This window comes from Euprymna scolopes, chromosome 44, assembly GCF_053919585.1.
Source record: "Euprymna scolopes isolate OS-2025 chromosome 44, ASM5391958v1, whole genome shotgun sequence".
Classification (NCBI taxonomy): Eukaryota; Metazoa; Mollusca; class Cephalopoda; order Sepiida; family Sepiolidae; genus Euprymna; species Euprymna scolopes.
Genome location: NC_136525.1, coordinates 42,195,054 through 42,214,964, shown reverse-complemented (window position 1 = coordinate 42,214,964; position 19,911 = coordinate 42,195,054). Strand labels below are relative to the sequence as shown.

Sequence of the window (19,911 nt, the reverse complement as noted above, 5' to 3'; positions counted from 1 at the left end):
CACTTTGAGTGTTATTTTCATAACGTTTTGGTCAATGTAACACGCGCGCACACACACACACACACACACACACACACACACACACACATATATATATATATATATATATATATATATATATATATATATATATATATATATCTTTTCGGGTAGGAAGATATCCAAACATTGAAAATAATTGAATTTCAACAAGGGTCGTTGATAGTGCTCAATCAAAGAGAGCGAATTATACATGTTTTAATTCTTTATGTAAATACAGTCATAACTTGCTACGATGTGCAGACCGTTTCAATCATATTAGATATCATCAGGCAAGAAAAATTAAAGTGCAAAAATCAAAAAGGTTCCAGACCTTTTCAAATTTTGAGGAGAGAGAATTTGCCATGACTGGCAATGGGCAAAAATTAAGGTACTTATGGGTTTAAATTAATTCCAAAGATCAAGTTTCTGTTAAAAGAAGGAGGAAGAGTTGAAAGGGTAGTTTAATGGAAAGTGGTAAGGAGGAGGGGTTAATATAATAATATAGGGAAGGTGTGTGTAAACAGTAGGGGAGGGAGAAATGGAAGCGGAGGGAACATAATTGACGGCGGCGATAGTGAAGATCCAATTCAGGTCATTTGAAACAGTTTCAACTATAGAAAAAAAGTTTAACTAAATTGGGTCAACTAGTCTGTCATTAAGATGTCAAATTTTTATTGACAGACTAGTTGGCCTAATTTAGTTAAACTTTAAATATGGAGACAGACATGTAGCCTTTTATATATTAGATGATTTTTTTTTTTTACTGAGGAATCATACAGGCCATGTGCAAACACACACACAAATAGGCATTGAGTTTTATATATAGAGAAGATTTGCACGGAATAAAGATGCAGACATTGCAACACGCAGATATCTCGTCTTGAGGAGGCCTCATGTTTTGACAAGCTTCTGGACTTGACCTTTACTCCTGATCTTAAATGGAACACATACATTAAATCTGTTGCCAAGGCCGCTGGAAAAAATGGTGGGATCCTTCTATCGATCCAGTAGATATCTCACTGCTGATGCAATTCTCTATCTATATAAGAGCCAGGTACATCCAAGGATGGAGTACTGTTGCCACATCTTGTCAGGAGCTGCTAGAAAGGACTTATCCTGCCTTGATAGAGTTCAAAATAGACTTCGTAGCCTCGTAGGGGATGTCCTTTTTTCTTCCCTGCAACCTCTTTCTCACAGAAGAGATGTTGTGAGTTTGTCTCTGCTTTATCGTTATTTTCATGGCAAGTGCTCGACTGAGCTCCATTCTATGGCCCCCCCTCGCCAAACTTTCACAAGAAACACTCGTCTAGCAGAAAACACTATCACTAATTTCCCCCACACTTTATCTGTGCCTAAACCTAAACGTAGATTCCATGAACAAAGCTTCTTTCTTAGAACTGCACGCCTATGGAATTGTCTTCCGTTTTTCTGCTTTCCAGCTGATTACAATATGGTTGTCTTTAAGTCTGACGTAAACAAGTTTTCGATGAGCCGTTCCATATAAGTTAACAAATTTACCGAATCTCCATTACTAACAGTTACTATATTGTCCAATTTCTACGGTACACCTTATCCTCGAGTGGCCTCTTGGTCTTTATAAGTGGTGATGCATATGTAAAATATTTATAAGTGGTGATGCATATGTAAAAAAAAAAAAAAAAAAAAAAAAAACACGTGCCAGCAACTCACGTTTTCAAACAAACGTTGTTTAATACATGAATTTAAACACAAACACATAAAAGCAGAAATCCGTAACCATTGTTGCATATTCAACTTTTGATCTGTAACCCAGATGTCGTCTGTAAACTACAATATCAAAGGAATTGTCACATTAATCTCGGAGAAGAGATTGTATATTCACACAAGCACTATATACTAGCAAGTAGACCCGATGTTGCCCAGGATTAAATGATGATCAACGAATGTTTCACACTTCCAATACTCGGCGCTTCTACACTATCAGAACCAAATTTTGTAGTCGATAAATGGAGTTTTCAGATAAAAAACAATGGTTTCAACTGATTTTATTTTTTTGTCAATTCTAATAAATTATAATGGTAGCTCCCAAATTATGCAGTCGAAATTACCTAAATATTACCAAATTATTTTAAAGAAACAACTTTAATCGTGTTTGCAGGTGAAAAATTGTGGCCATCTTGTTTTTATAAAATAAATCGAAACGGAAAATTACCTCCCTTTTGAACTCTCCTGTGTCTTTCATAAGCAAATACGATCGTTTTCTTCAAATTCTATTTCCTATTTACTTTAATAAATGATTTTTTACATTATCGATTTTCGTAATTTTTGGACATAATCATCTCAAAAATATGAAGTATACGTAGATACCATTGTTTACATGTGAAATTCAGTTTTACGATTTCCGAAATTTCGTTCTGAGAGTGTAGAAGCACCCAATACTTTTATTATCATCAGCTTTGAAATTATTCATTTTTCACTTAAATCGATTGATTGCCTACTCTAGGTGGGGACCCGCCAGGATGAACCAGGAGGAAGCGTCACATGCCTCCCTGCAGTGACTTAGTCCGCAATACATTGTAGTCTACATTGCACTGTAGAGAACCTAGTGTAATGACTTGAATTTAATGCAAACGTCAAGTATTATGGTTCAATTGTGCTCTAAACAGAAACAGGCCTTTTGGCCAAGATCAAAGTGTAGTATCTGTTCTTCAAATGCTGCACTTCATTTTCTTGTTCTCTTTCGGTGGAGGAGAAATCCTTCACGACCGAGACAATTTTTATTTTTGTACCTCTCCTCCACGTTAAAAAACGACCCTGGTGTCTAACTCTGTCCCGTGGGGAGACATTGTAAATAGGTACTATCTTATCAAAGAACCTACTGTTCTTGAGATATAGGAATGAACGGAAAAGGGTTGGGGGGGGGGGTTAAGGATTGAGATAGATAGATCCTTAACCCTCCCCCCCCCCCCACCCAACTCTCTCCCGTTAATTTCCCTTCAATATTGATATCTTCATTTTGAAAATTTAAAATTACAAAATAGTTCAGAAATAAAAGTTCACAACTTAAAGTGTACACATGAATTTAAATATATTTTTTATTTTTATTTTTTTTCAATTTTCACCCCAAACAAGGCACAGTGCCACTTTGAAGTAGGGGGCTACTATCGGGGACATAATTTGCGGGGTCATTATGAAGGGAGATGAGTAGAAAGATGTTTGTTCACATTACACTTGAACTTCTGCATATCAGTACAGTTGGGAAAGCAGAATCCCGGAAGGGAGTTCCAAAGACTTGCAGTTCTGGGGAAGAAACTATTGGAGTAAAAGGCTTTCTTACACCTAGGGATCTCTACTGTAAAGGGGTGGGACTTAGTTGCTTGTCGGGTTTGTTGGGGGTAGTCACGTCGAGGAGGTACAAGTGCTTGCAGTTCGTCAGAGCATTCACCATTAAAGTATTTGTAGAACAGGCAGAGGGATGCAACATTTTGTCAATGGGACAGAGGCTGAAGCCTAAATGATGTCCCATCGACGAAATGTTGCATCCCTCTGCCTGTTCTACAAATGCTCTGACAAACTGCAAGCACTTGTACCTCCCCGACGTGACTACTATTAAAATTAATACTGATAGGATCATTCTAATCAAATGAAAATGCTCAATATTTAGGATGAACAATTTTTCCATTATATATACAGGTGTCCAAAACGTCACTGAATGGTTTTGAACTTAAATAGATTCGTTATTTTTGATTGACATCTTTCTACAATTTTAACACAATCTGACTAAGACAACGGGAAATTTTTTTAAATGCGAAATTCAAACAATTTTTATTCATGAAAAATAATGTCTTTTAAATGTTCCCTATTTCCAGCTTCGCATATTTGTGCTCTTTCCAAAACATTGTTCATGACAGATTGCAAAATCCCTAGATTGCGATTGAACTCCCGGGTTTGTATTACTGTACACATAGATTCGAAAAAGTTGTCAAAAAACAAATATAGAACAAATAAATGTTATCAAAGGCAAGATAAGTTACTTTTCTACCTAACTGGATATATTTTTTGTGTTTTTATTCAGTGTAACATGTTTATTCAGCTCGAAAAACATGCAGTGCTTACCGATGTATTGGAAAATTCAAAATGGCAGCCGACTCTCTCTCGGAGAGGGTACGTTTGGGAAAAGGTATTATAAATAATAAACTAGATAAAATACTGTTAGAAAACAACCGAATATATGTCAACTTATTTAACGGTAACATATATTGAGCGAATTTCTAACAGTATTTTGTCTAGTCTATTATTTATAATAACTTTTCCCAAACGTACCCTCTCCGAGAGAGAGTCGGCTGCCATTTTGAATTTTCCAATACATCGGTAAGCACTGCATGTTTTTCGAGCTGAATAAACATGTTACACTGAATAAAAACACAAAAAATATATCCAGTTAGGTAGAAAAGTAACTTATCTTGCCTTTGATAACATTTATTTGTTCTATATTTGTTTTTTGACAACTTTTTCGAATCTATGTGTACAGTAATACAAACCCGAACTCCCTTATCTCATTCCTGATGTTTTCCGCTAATTCATGCAGGGTTTGGGGTTTGACGTTTCGAGGTCTGCCAGACTTGGCTTAGATCGTCTGACGAGATCGGCAGGATAATTTTATTGTCCTGTCTATTGAAACAACTTGTAATGATTTAAGAAAAAATCCCTGAGGTGGAAATAATAAAAACATATTTAGCTCTACTAATGTATTCTTACCATATATACCTCCTAATCGAAAAATTCGGAACATTCTGGAGTATCGGAATCGGTATCAGAATCAGAAAAATGTGTGCTTATTTTTCGATGCCAAAAACGATTCTTTTAATTGGCCTTTTTTATTTGATTTTCTGTAAAGAAAATTCTTTGACTGCAGATAGTAATACTAAAATAATGAATATCTATTGATTTTAAACTATTAGTAAAACTAAAATCGATAGATCATCCCTCACAAGTGTATCTCAGTACGTTTAAGAAAATATCTGCACATTTAACATGTGTTTTTACGGAAGTCTCAAAATAAAGACAAAACGTTGATGAACACATAATACGCTTTGTTCCTTTTTATTTCTCTATTTTGTCAGAATACTATTTCCATATTTCTCATCATATATATATATATATATATATATATATATATATCATGGTTTTGTTTGGTAGAAAGTACTCCAACGGAGTGCTTCATTATTAAATAATAAGAACATAAAATTTATTGATATGTCATAGAAGTAATCGGTGCGTTCAATTATCATCAGGAGCGATTGTTGTTGTTATCGTGTTTTTTTCTTTTCCTGGAATGGAAAGATATCCAAATAAAATCAGAAAAAAGTATAACTGTGTCGTGTTCAATCAGACGTACTTGAATAATGACTTGCTGCCAAAATATACAAATATATATACACGTATATACAATATATATACACGTTTTCGACGGTAATTCTTGGCCTAAAGACGTAATCCCCCAACGCGTGTGATTACAGAAACATGTATGCACATATGTAGCCATTAATGTTTGTATAAATAAAGTTAATATACCTGCTCTGTTCACTCATTGAGCACTCTTTGGTAGACACATGTTGTTTCATTGGATGTACTTCTAGGAAACTAAACTCTACTGGCTATATATATATATATACATATATATATATATATATATATATATCTTGGTTTTGCTTGGTAGAAAAAACTTCAGCAGAGTGCTCAATTATTTAATAATAAGAGCATAAAATCTATTAAACATGTCATAGAAAATGAGACGAAATATATATGCCTCATCGTTGATACAAATATTGGTAGAAATTGACTTACCACAAGTTGTTCTGAACGTAGGTCCGCATCCCAGTCCATGTTATTTAGTTTCCGTTTGGAATGGAGGGTGAGGGAGATTCCCTTCACCCTCAACATTTCTTTTCCTAACAAAATGGGACGCCACGGTTTTAGGCTGACATGTTGAAAGATTTAGCAAAAATGTTTCGGTAATATCGCCCGGCCATTTTGTGTCTCTAGTCTAAGACACACACACATATATGGGAGGGCGTCCTACTTGTTAAAGATTTTTTTTTTTTTTTTTTTTTTTTTTTTTGAATACAGACACACTTGTTTACCACCAGCTCGAAATTGGAGAACGAGACTGAAAATCCCATCCCTAAAAGATGAGGATGTTGGTGGTAGGTTATGACAATATGTCAACAATCCCCCGTCTCTCTCCCCCCCTTCCCCCTATATATATATATATATATATATATATATATATATATATATATATGAGAATAATGGAAATTTCTCTCGCTCTATGTGTGTGTGTGTGTGTGTGTGTGTGTGTGTGTTATTTATAGGTCAGCGACTCCCCCCACCTCCCTGTCTTTCTCTGTTACTTTTTTTTTTCTCTAGGTTTGTTCTTATTCACCTTCTTCCTCTCTTAAACTTTGAATAGAAGTAGAAACAGAATAAACACCACTTGGTGACTGGTACTTCCTCCTGTGATAAAGTAATATATAAGTTGCCTCAACTTATTTCTCTTTGTATTAGTCAAAACACTGTTTAGTAGAACTGTTCATATTAATTATTATACATAAGAAGCACTTTGCGCGCGCTCGCGTGCGTGCGTGCGTGCGTGTGACAGTTCCTTGTGGACTCGGAAACGGCAGGGCCGATTTATTCGAAAATTTCACGCACACATGTACTTTATGTTTCTGACAGTGTTCCTAGATATGTTTTGTATCAGAATGCCTCCGATTAGTATCGAAAATCGATAATGGAAAAATCTGACCTAAAAAAAGGAACAGTCCGATTTTGACCAAAGTTAACACTCTCATACAACCTAACATCACAAATGCATTTTAGAAGTTTCATCATCGCACAAGTAGAATCAATAGCAGGTTCTTTGATAAGACAGTGGCGCGTTTGAAATGGATGCTTTACGACTAAACCATAATAATTAACTTTTCTATTTTAAACTGCAATGCAAGCCATCATATATATATAAAAAAATAATTTTATATAATCAACAGTAGATTCTCTACAGTACAATGTAAACTACAATATATTGTAGATTATAAAATCAACCACAGATTCTCTACAGCAGGGAGGCATGTGAAGCTTCATCCCAGTGCACTTTTGTGGATCCCTCACTAGAACAGGCAATCAATCGATATCGATGACAATAGAGATATTGGAAGTGTGAACATTTTTTGATCATCATTCAATCTCGAACAACATCGGGTCTCCCTGCTATTTTATGTATAAACTTGAAATTTATTTCCAAAACTATTTTCATTAATAATTAGTTTTCTACTTTATCGTTTTTCGTAATTTTTGAATATGTTGCTAATTTCGACATGACAATTAAGTAGAACCCATTAAATTCAATATCTGGATTTTCGAATTTCGCTCTGTTAATGAAGAAGCACCAATTTTTAAAATATTGACTGCAAGGATGAATTCAAGAATAAATAAGTTGTATCAATCGAGGATTCGTTTAGTCCGACAGTTATTTTGTTTCTGCTTGGTTGAGGTGTGATCCTGTACAGTCTCAGGAGGCTTAGCATCCCAGGCTTTACCATCATAGGGGATTAACAGTTAATAAAAATTTTAAGCTTTTTTAATATTATATTCTGAGCATATATATATATATATATATATATATATATATATATATATATATATATATATATATTATTTTATAAAAAAAACAGCTAATAGCTCTCAATAGGGACACCCTTGAAGAGGTTGACCGGTTCAAATACCTTGGCTCCATTATTACAGCAACAGGCCAAGGCGAAGAAGACATCCACAATCGCATCAACAATGCTCGTCTTGCCTTCAGCCGCATTCACAGCTCTCTTTGGTCCCGGCATGAAATCACCTTGAGAACGAAGGTCAGGATCCATCGAGCTCTCGTCCGCACCATCCTCCTGTATGGTTGTGAAACGTGGCCTATGCGGATCGCTAATCAGCGTAAACTTGAAGTGTTTGATCATCAGTGCCTACGCCGCATCCTTCGGGTTCGCTGGCAACAATTTGTCACCAACATTGATGTCCGCGCAACCTGCAAGACGTCCTCTCTGCCCCAAACCATCTGCTTGAGGAGACTGCGTTGGTTTTCATAAATCAGAGTCCATTTTCTGTAGGCTGTTTTTGAACCCAGTCAACGGCGGGTACTTTTGCTAGTATAAGATAAAAATATTCTTTGATCTACCACGATTGCTATTGCAATCGTGGTAGATCAAAGAATATTTATAAGAGTGTATGAATTGAAACCATTTTTAAAGAACTATTTCATTTCTACAGACAAAAAAATGTCTGCAAGAATAGATAAAGAAAGCCCCCCTTTTTTTTTTTTTTAACTTCATTGACATTGTTTTCTTTTTGGAATGCCGTGATGAATAGACAAATGTTTTAATTGCCAAAAAAGAAAAAGAAAAGAGAGCGAAACTAGCATATAACCAGTGAACCAAGTGCAAGAGAAACTCAAACAATTGCACATAAAGGGACGGTCAGAATCTTAAAAAGATCTCTCAGTTGGAATATATGAGATAGCGGGTGAATGTTTGGCATCCGGTAGTATACTCCATCCCCAGCTTTAACAAATTAATGAGAAAATTAAAAAAAAAAAACTATAGTGTATGAAAATATTTTTAGAATTATTTAATTTCTGTAGACAAATGTTTTAATTGCCGAAAAGCAAGAGAAAATAGAGCGAAACCTGTTTTATTTATTTATTTTAATAATTTTTTCTTTTGATGAGGATTGATAATTTTTTTATTTAGATTATTCAGATTAGTGTTCTCATCATCATTTCGGCCGATGTAACTTCGATCTTCTTTAGGTGTATCTCATCAAAAGTTAGTCTAGATTGTAAATAGTTTAAGCCAATCTTTGGTTAAAAAAGGCGGTGTTGATTCAAAATCTCACCCAAAGTTATGCTGGTATCTTCTGGCAGTTTACAGTAAGCTATTGAAAAAGCAGTCAGAAAATTCTGACGTGATTAGCCAATCAACAATCAGCTGTTGCAGAAAATAAAATTGTTTTCAGTAATAGAAAAAAAAAGAAGTTTTCTTGAGAAAAAAATTGTTTTCATTAATGATTGTTTCCATGAAAAAAAAATTTTTTGTCGTTAAAACGAAAACACCTAAGGAAAAAGATTTCAAAATATCTGACTCTGACTGACTCGTAGAATTCAAAATTTGAAGATTCCAAAATATGCAACTCCAACTTCTAGGCGTCCAATATATCTGACTACCATTCTTAGAATTCCAAAATATCCATCTCAGACTACTAGGATTCAAAAATATCTGACTCAGACTACTAGAATTGCAAAATATTCAACTCCAACTCCTTCTTCGAATATTCAAACTCTCTTGTTGATTCTTTAGAGAGTAAATTTAAAATATGAAGATAAAAATATTTGAGCTAGAGACCAAGGATTCTGACTCTTAGAATTCCCAAATAGCCCATTCAAATTCCTAGAATTACAAAATATCTAACTCCAAATCCTAGAATTCCCGAACATCTGATTATTCCAAAATAGCCAACTCTGATTATTCCAAAATATTTAACACTGATTATTCCAAAAATATTCAACACTGATTATTCCAAAATATTCAACACTAATTATTCCAAAATATCCAACACTGATTATTCCAAAATATTCAACACTACTAATTCCAAAATATCCAACACTAATTATTCCAAAATATCCAACACTAATTATTCCAAAATATTCAACACTAATTATTCCAAAATATTCAACACTAATTATTCCAAAATATTCAACACTAATTATTCCAAAATATTCAACACTAATTATTCCAAAATATTCAATACTGATTATTTCAAAATACCCAACACTGATTATTCCAAAATATTCAACACTAATTATTCTAAAATATTCAACACTAATTATTCCAAAATATTCGACATTAATTATTCCAAAATATTCAATACTGATTATTCCAAAATATTCAACACTGATTATTTCAAAATAGCCAACTCTTATTTTAAAATATCCAACCCTGATTATTCCAAAATAGCCAACTCTGATTATTCCAAAATATACAACTCCATCTTCTAGGATTCCAATATACCAAACTCTAATTACTAAAATTCCCAAATACAACTCCAATTATTTCAAAATACTCACCTTTGACTCCTATAACCTCCAAAATATCAGACTCAGACTCCAAAAATTTCCAAATATCTGACTTTGACTGACTTCTAGGATTCAGACTTCAACGATTCCAATATATTTGACTATCACTCTTAGAATTTTTTTTTTTTTTACATAGAAGTCACCACTTATCAAGGCACGGAGACCACTCAAGGATAAGGGTTATTGAGTGTACAGTAATCAATGGGATAATATCGTAGTAATCGTTAGTAATGGAAATTTGGTAGATTGGATTATTTAAGGAGATGGTTTATCAAGAATTTGTTTACGTTGGACTTGAAGACAACCAAGTTGTAGTCAGCTGGGAAACAGGCAAACGGAAAAGAGTTCCACAGGCGTGCAGTTCTAAGAAAGAAGCTTTGTTCATGGAATTTACGTTTTGATTTCGGCACAGTTAAAGAGTGGGGAGAATTATTGACAGTGGTTTCAGATAGACGAGTGTTTTTCGTGAAAGATTGGCGAGGGGAGACCAGAGATTGGAGCTCAGACGAGCACTTGTCATGGAAATAACGATGAAATAAAGACTCCTCAAATACCAAAATAGTCGATTCAGATTCTTAGAATTGCAATATAAGTATGAATTCGGTAGATGATATTGCAAAAACATTTATTTTTCAGCAGTATTATCTACTGGATTCGTATTTATTATGTTGTTTGAATTTAATTTTTTTGGTACTCATGCAGAGAGTGATCCGTACTGAAATAATAACATTATTATTTAAAAAGCCATTCTTAACATGAGGAGGGGGATGTTTTGTACCTATTCTGTACTTCAACCTTGCAATTGAATAAAAAAAAACCTATAATAAAACGGCGGAGGTTAACAATCCTGCCACTTTTAAAAAATCGCTAAAAAAACATGGCGGACGACCTACACGCATGACACTGAAAGTAATTAACGCTCCCTCTGACACGTGACCGGAAGTTAGGGGCCATATATGTATTTGTTTTGACTTTACATACGTGAATGAACAACGAATTGTTACGTGGCGCGGAAAGAAAAACCAAAACATTTTTATTTTATTTATCTACTTACGTTAATAAAAAGAAACGTTGGTCCTTTCTTAAATATGACAAATAAATTAGAACAAAAACATAACCCGTTTTGGTACTTGTGTAGTTTTACCATGAGTGTATGACGAACCATCCTTTCACCTAACAATTTAATGAAAAATATATATATTTTAAGTTTAAAGTAAATTTATCGCGTTGGCGAAACTTCACTAGTACCAAATTTCTTTTTGGTTAAAAATAAATGTATGGTGAAAAAATGTAAACAAAAAAAATTCCAGTCACATGTCAGAGGGAGCGTTAATTACTTTCAGTGTCATGCGTAGGTCGTCCGCCATGTTTTTTTTTTTTTTTAGCGATTTTTGAAAAGTAGCAGGATTGTTACCTCCGCCCATAAAACTTTAATTAAACGTGGAAATACGATTTAAAAAATAGCGCGGATCACTCTCTGCATTAGCACCATTTTTTTTTTCAACATATATGAGATATTCGCATTTTTAAACTGTTAAAATTGTAAAAAAAAAAAAAAAAAAAAGTGACACATTCATAGTTGTTTTTTTTTCATGTTTCTGTAAATAAATATATTTTTAAAATATTTAAATAGTTTGACAAAATATATAAAATATGAGCGTAAATAACCATAGTTATTTGAAAACATATGTCGTAAAAACTGTTTACGTATTTTTATATATTTTTATTATAAAGTGTTGAAAAAAAAAAAAAGATAAAATATATTTGAAAATTGTACTCATTTTGTGCTTTCATACCTTAACTGACAGACGTGAGTACCACACCACCTGTCGGCGTGTTTGAAATTTAGGGTCTCCCTTTATGCGTAATTACAAAAAAAAAAAAAAAAACATTGTTAATGACCGTTTTGGTTAAAAAAAAAAGTCCACTAATATCGGCCCACAGTTACGAATTCGGATTAGGGGCATGTGAACGAGAAAAAGCAAAGGGAGTTCAGGGAGGCATATCCCACGAAGAACCCAAAGTTAAATTTGTCAAGTGTAACCAAGTTGAGAGTTATCAATTTTGCGTAGCCATTTGATACGAAACAGAGACTTGTTTATGCCTCCTAGCTTTGTTGATCAATGCAAGAAAGTCAATACCAATTGAAAGAAACAAAAAGATTTTCGTGAGAGGTCGCTGCTGACACCAAATGTTGTGAACGGAATTCCGGTTCAGCAATTACGATTTTGAAACACGCTATGAAAACTGAGGAAACTTTGACTCAGCGGATGCGTATCGCATACTGTAATATGAGTACGTCCTTATGCAGTCGGATACCTCAGAAAAATTATCTCCCACGATAATCTTCTAGATTATCGCCTACCCATGAAAAATATGATGGATTCGATTTCTTGCTAGAGTTACCCGCACTTGACAGCAGATAAGCCTTAACAAAATCAGTAGGTAAATAAGTATTCCCGAATAACATGACAAGCAGCACCCCCCCCCCCCTTCACCATAGGAAAGCCTTCTAGTTTCTTACTCTGAACTGCTAGACTTTGGAATTCCATCCCGGGTCCCTGTTTCCCTGAGTCTACAAAGTTCAAATATAATATAAACGGGCATCTTGCTGCCTAACTTCTTACAAAGTATCCCTGTAGTTTTAGTCCCAAATAGTAACATCTTATATACAAGTGGCACTATGCCTTGTTTGAAGTGAAATACAGTGTATGTATATATATATATATATATATATATATATATATATATATATATATATATATATATATATATATATAAGAACAAAAAGTTAATAAAACATGTTAAAAACCCTTTTAAAAAAGAGTTAAAAACATATTTAATCTGAAAAGGAAACACTTGATAAGTGGATAGTCCTTAATCCGCAGAGTTTCGAAGAAATACTTTCCTTCTCATCAGAGGGTAGGAATTAGCAAAATGCGGGATCGGGTTTTGCATACAAAAGTATTTGATGAAACTACAAGTAAGTCAAAGATCTTACTTGATAACAAAAAGTGAAGCAGAGGGAATATGGTGAAGAAAAAGGTGATTACACGTGAATGGATAGTCTGGTGAACAGTAAATAATCCAATGACAGTAAAATCCAAAAATATAACTCCAAAAAAGTTAATTGAATTTTCACTTCCACAAGTAAAATCCAAGGAAATCACGTAATTGGAAGATGGTCCAAAATAATCCAAAAGGCCGAAATCCATGGAATAATTCACAAATATGTACAAAGAAAAGAAAAGGGGAACATTCCAATAATATTAATAAAAGAAAAATAAGATATGCTTTTCACACGACTGTCGAGACATATATATATATATATATATATATATATATATATATATATATATATATATATATATAATTACTTCATTTACTCACATAAATTCAATATACGAAAGTATAGATTTGTGCGTAAACTTTAAGTATTTACTTCAAAAGTGCTCAATACGTAGGTAGAGCTACTTAGTAATTTATAAAATATATATGGCGATTAAGCTACACTGAATATTCTGCGTTTCATCCACTTATAGGATTCGTCAGGCTTATGCGCATAAGCCTGACGAATCCTATAAGTGGATGAAACGCAGAATATTCAGTGTAGCTTAATCGCCATATATATTTTATAAATTACTATATATATATATATATATATATATATATATATATATATATAAGTTTAATGATTAAAGTTAAATTCTATAGATTAAAATATATACAAATATATTCAAGTTAAGAATTTATTGTTTGAAACAAGGAATATATGGAGAAAAATTATATTTATTTCCTTAATCTGATAATTTTTATTTGTATATATTTGAATCTACAGAATTTAACTTTAATCATTAAGCTTATCTTTTTAATATTAAGTTTGATCTTTTTGCCTAGAATCATCCTGAAAGTATTAACTCAGTGTAATATCTGACCGGAAAATTCACTTGATCTCTAATCTGTGACTTATATATATACTAGCGAGGGGTACCCGGCGTTTCCCGGGTGTTTGGAGGTGTGTGGGGGGGGGTAGAAAAGTAAGTATGAGGATCGAACCCGAACCCTTGAGGTAAAGTTGTAAATTAAAGTGTGAAAAAAAAAAAAAAAAAAGTGCGACGTTAACGATTGCCCCACCGCGAGATGCTAATGGAAGCACGTTTGAATTTATTTAATTACTTGGATTTAGCAGGTGCTCGTTTTAATGAGTTAATGAGGTCAAGTTTGACTGCGGGGGTGGGAACGCTTCCCAAGATGTTATAGGAAAAAGACTAACCCACATGCGGCGAGCGACAAATGTTGAATATTTATCTTCCCGAAATCGAGCAAATTAAATAGACAGGCAAGCTTCGTTGTTAACTGTGAGATATTACGATTTATATGTGATATAAAATTTTTTAAAAAAGTTGTGAAGCGAGCGACCGCTTCTCTGAAAGAAGCCTTTTGTAGACACACAGAAAAAGCGAACACACATACATACATACATACATTTTCGCTTTTATATTTATAGATAAACTACTTCATTTACTCACATAAAATTAATATACGAAAGTATAAATTTATGTATAAACTTCAAGTATTTACTTCAAAAGTGCTCAATACGTAGGTAGAGCTAGTTAGTAAGTTATAAAATATATATGGCGATTAAGCTACATTGAATATTCCGCGTTTCATCCACTCTATGACTCTTCAGGCTTATGTGCATAAGCCTGAAGAGTCCTAGAGTGGATGAAACGCGGAATATTCAGTGTAGCTTAATCGCCATATATATTTTATAACTTACTATATATATATATATATATATATATATATATATATATATATATAGATAGATAGATAGATATTTGTGGCTATTTTCCAATGCGGAAAACGATTCCATTAATTATCTTTTTTATTTGATTATGTTTTAAAACAAAATTTTTGGTAGTAATAACGAAATAACTATTCGTAATAAAAGGTCAGTAAAACTAAAACCTATAAATCCCCCCCCCCACAACATCCACGCACAAATGTGTTTTTACGTTTGAGAAAATATATGTGCATTACATGTGTTTTTACAGGAGTCGGGAAAAATAGTAACTTTATAGTTAAATATTTAGATATTTATGAGGAATCGGAATCTGTAATTGTATCGGAATTGAGAAAAATGTTGGAAGTGTTCCATCACTTCTACTTATATATACACACATAAACACACCAAGTAATCTTAAACTATTTCTTTTAGAAGAAATAATTCTCCTGCTCTCTCTCTCCCCTTTACTTTTGAAAGAACCTCCTTTCTCAATAAAACCTTTAAAGTCATTGGAGTCGAAGGAGGCCGATTAAAGGAGGAAAGAAAGAGCAAAGTCTTCAATGTGTTTACGTGTTGTAGTGGGTACTAGGAGTGTGCATCGGTGTATCAACAAGACCAATTCTGTAGCATGATAAAGAAAGTTTGTGTGGGTACCACATGTGGAAATAAGTAGGTGTTTAAAGATAGCCATGTTGGCTTGTTGTACTCTCGTTAGCCGGAAGCCAAAGGCCCCAAGCGAGGTCTGCTGCCAGGCAGCGCAGGGAGGAAAGAGAAGGAAGAGTTGCCGATTTCGCCTTTTATGTACTCGGTCATGTGATTGAGAGTTGGCTTATGATTGGACAAGCCAGGGAGATAATTGATTTAAATCTCGAGCTGCGAGATTTCACCCCTGCTTGCTATTGTAGCAAGTTCTGACTGCTACACTTTTATTGTCATTAAGATGGGGGAAATCACCCATTTTTTAATCAAATTATGTTGCAATATTTTTGACTCGTAATGGGGTATGGTGCCTCACAGTTAGGAGATTCTATTTATAAACGTTGCTGCTAGGAACTGACAAATCAAATTAATTCATGTTCTGCTACTGCTGTGGTAGGATCCACCTAATTAGCATATGTGTGGAGTGTCAACCATATAAATATGGTTGATATCGTAAAGACAGGAGAGACTCAACAGAGATCTAATGAGAGACTCAGAGAGAGACAACGAGATCGAGAGTCGATGACTACCCAGCCGATACCTTCTCCAGGGACGATCTTCTCATGACTATACCAATGGATTCTATGTAAATATTGTGTATATTTTCTTGCTTTCAATATATCTGTTCTATTTTACTTTTGTGTTGTAGTTATTTATTTTCATGCTTTCAGTCAAGATCCAACAGCTACCAACCAATCAGAAACCAGAATTGCTCCATAAAAATTAAACCTTTTTTTTTTTAGCAACCTTGCATATGTTTTCTTCGTGTCAACATGGGATGAATCTTTTTCTCTCTGGCTAAAAAATTATAAAGTCCAGAAACTGTACAGAACAGATATCTATTGAGAACACGTCATCTCCAGGACTTGTATAGAACAACTAACCGTCGGAAACTGTTATGAAACTAAACCTGGCTTCTGACTCAAGAAATTATGCAACATTGAAGTTGTATACCACTCTCCTGCTAGATTAGATGAATATGTAAAAATACAGATTGGACAAGTCAGGGAAAGAGTTGATTAAAAATCTCGAGCCACGAGATTTTGCCCCTGCCTGCTATTGTAGCAAGTTTTGATTGCTACACTTTTATTGTCATCAAAATTGGGGAAATCACCCATTTTTCAATCAAATTATGCAACATTGAAGTTGTATACCACTCTCCTGCTAGATTAGATAAATATGTAAAAATACAGTGTGGCTCAATTCATGTTGGTCATTTAATTCTAAAAATTTCAAAAGGGTTTTGCCATCACAGTAATAACGAAAGTGACAAAAATTTACTCAACTCACCCGTAATTCAATTTGTTCTTCATTTTCTTTACTTTTCAAAGCCGTGTAATCCTTTTCCAACCTGAAAGACACAGAAAGAAACAAGAAAATAAAACAACACGTAAACATTAGAGAAATTTGGTCACATCTCTAAAAACCTCTTTCCTTTAATTTAATTTGAACATTTAGAAAAACGAATAATATCATAATTTTTTATTTTATTAATGCAGTAGAACCTCAGGATGCAGTGGTTCTAGGATACATTTTTTTTCAGGTTACGATGTGAAATACAATGTTTTTCTGGCCCTTGGTAACTTTACAACTTCATTACAGACAGATTTAGGCCTTATCCTACAATTCATCCTAGGAGAGAAATCATCACTATCGTCAATATCATTAGAGAAAGTACTTCCTATTTTTCTCATTAATTTGTAACTGTTCTCACTGCTCCCACTCGATACTGCATAAAATTACACACAGTAGACTTGTAGTGCTCTGTCACCCTTATTAGCTGAATCATAAACTCATAGAAATAACGTTCACTTCCGATTTGCAGATTCAGAAAATAATGATTTTTCCCTTTGCAAATTCCAACCTTTCTCATTTGATGCCAGCTGTAATTCTCTTATTCCACATTTTATACCTTTCACAAAAGCGAACACTCACGGATTATACCCAACATGGCGTCTGCAATTTTTTGCTCCATATAGATACCAACATTATGTGTAAATTGTTTACTTCTTTGCCGCTCGTATATATTTAAACAAAACCAACTTAAAAACTTACCAAATGGCTACAGTTTAATTTGCATCTGGTTTGTCATACTCTCTCTCTCTCTCTCTCTCTCTCTATATATATATATGGTCCTGGATATGACCTTAAACTATATCCAGTCGTGAGGCCCCAGCTTGTGGGCTTTGGGGAGTGTGGAGCCACCCTTTAATTACCATTGCTCCCAGGTCCACTCTGACCCGGAGTGGTAGTACCTGTTAGGGTTCCAACTATGGGTTAAATAGAAACCGACTTGAAAAAACAAATATATTCTATTAAAATATTTTTCTTCAAAATCTTTGGATTTGGCATTAAATAACCCGAAAACGGTTGATATGCCGTAAAACAAAAAAAAAAACCAACCAACCATATATATATATATATATATATATATATATAATCTGAAAAACATCACAAATTATTCCTTATAGCGCTATTACTTTTTTTTTTTAACTTACGATTATTTAAAACTAAATACATACACAAATCGTTTTCCACTTTATTCGTTCTCATATTAAACCATAACTTTTGTCGCTTTTTATTTTTTATTTTAGAGAGTGGAGCGATTGAGTTTGGCTAGCTGCTTTAACATGAAACAAACACTACGTACTATTCTCCACCCCCTCTCTCTCTCACTCTCACTCTAAAAAAAAAAAAAAAATTAACAAATTAATCTTTATAACGCTATTATTTTTTTGTAACTTACGGGAGTTTGTATTACTGTACACATAGATTCGAAAAAGTTGTCAAAAAACAAATATATAACAAATAAATGTTATCAAAGGCAAGATAAGTTACTTTTCTACCAAACTGGATATATTTTTCGTGTTTTTATTCAATGTAACGTGTTTATTCAGCTCGAAAACTATACAGTGTTTACCGATGTATTGGAAAATTCAAGATGGCGTCTGATTCTCTCTTTAACACGGTAAGTTTGGGAAAAGGTGTTATAAATAAAAAAACAGATAAAATACTGCTAAAAACTCGCTCAATATATGTTACCGTGACATAGGTTGACATATATTCAGCGGGTTTTTAATAGTATTTTGTATATTAAGGCTTTTTTCAGAGAAGCGGTCGCTCGCTTCACAACTTTTTAAAACTTTTTATATCACATATAAATCGTAATATCTCACAGTTAACAACGAAGATCGCCTGTCTATTTAATTTGCTCGATTTCGGGAAGATAAATATTCAACATTTGTCGCTCTCTGCATGTGGGTTAGTCTTTTTCCTATAACATCTTGGGAGAATAAAAATAAAAAAAAGCGTTCCGCAGTAAATGAATACTATCCCGCAGTCAAACTTGACCTCATTAACTAATTATAACGGGCACCTGCCAAACAGCAGGGTTGTGTCTTAGCCCCGACGCTCTTCAGCATGGTTTTCTCTGCCATGCTCCAGGACGCTTTCAAAGACAGTCACTCTGGCATTGTCATCAAGTACAGATGTGATGGGGAATTGTTTAACATCAGGCGAATGCAGGCAGTCACGAAAGTGAGGGAAACCATCATCAGAGACCTTCTCTTTGCCGATGACTGTGCCCTTAATGCCCCAAATGAGATAGAGATGCAACGTCAAATGGACGGATTTTCCACCAGTTGTGACAACTTTGGTCTCACCATCAGTACAAAGAAGACAGAAGTTATGTACCGACCCGCCCCAGGAGATGCATACCATGAACCCGGCATCACTGTCAAAGGACAGAAGATCCATGCTGTGGAGCAATTCACCTACCTTGGCAGCACCCTCTCCCGCACCGCCAACATTGACATTGAGGTTAACCATAGGATCTCCACAGCGAGCAGTGCATTTGGAAGACTTAGAGACAATGTGTGGAAGATGAGAGGCATTACACTCGCAACCAAACTGAAAGTATACCGAGCGGTCGTCCTGACAACCCTAGTCTACGCCTGCGAAACTTGGACGCCATATAAAAGACATGAAAAACAGTTGAATGGCTTCCACCTCAGATGCCTCCGTAATCTTCTCAACATCCGCTGGCAAGACAGAATTCCTGACACAGAAGTCTTGAAGCGCGCGGGGCTCCATACCATCACCACCATAATCCGCAAAACCCAGCTCCGGTGGGCAGGCCATGTCTATCGCATGCACGACAGCCGAATCCCCAAACAACTTTTCTATGGGGAACTCAGCCAGGGAAAGCGGAATGCAGGGGGCCAAAAGAAACGAT

At 34.4% G+C, this 19,911-nt stretch overlaps 1 protein-coding gene across 6 annotated transcripts in view; it reads right to left on the bottom strand.

The window, feature by feature from the left end:
* LOC145268811 (EVI5-like protein) overlaps positions 1-19,911 on the bottom strand; it is a 663,419-nt gene that overhangs the window by 106,210 nt on the left and 537,298 nt on the right. For all 6 annotated transcript variants that reach the window (XM_080124436.1, XM_080124431.1, XM_080124433.1 and 3 more), the window contains one exon: positions 16,968-17,028. In XM_080124436.1, the coding sequence (XP_079980562.1) occupies positions 16,968-17,028 (61 nt within the window). The remainder of the gene's footprint in view (positions 1-16,967; positions 17,029-19,911) is intronic.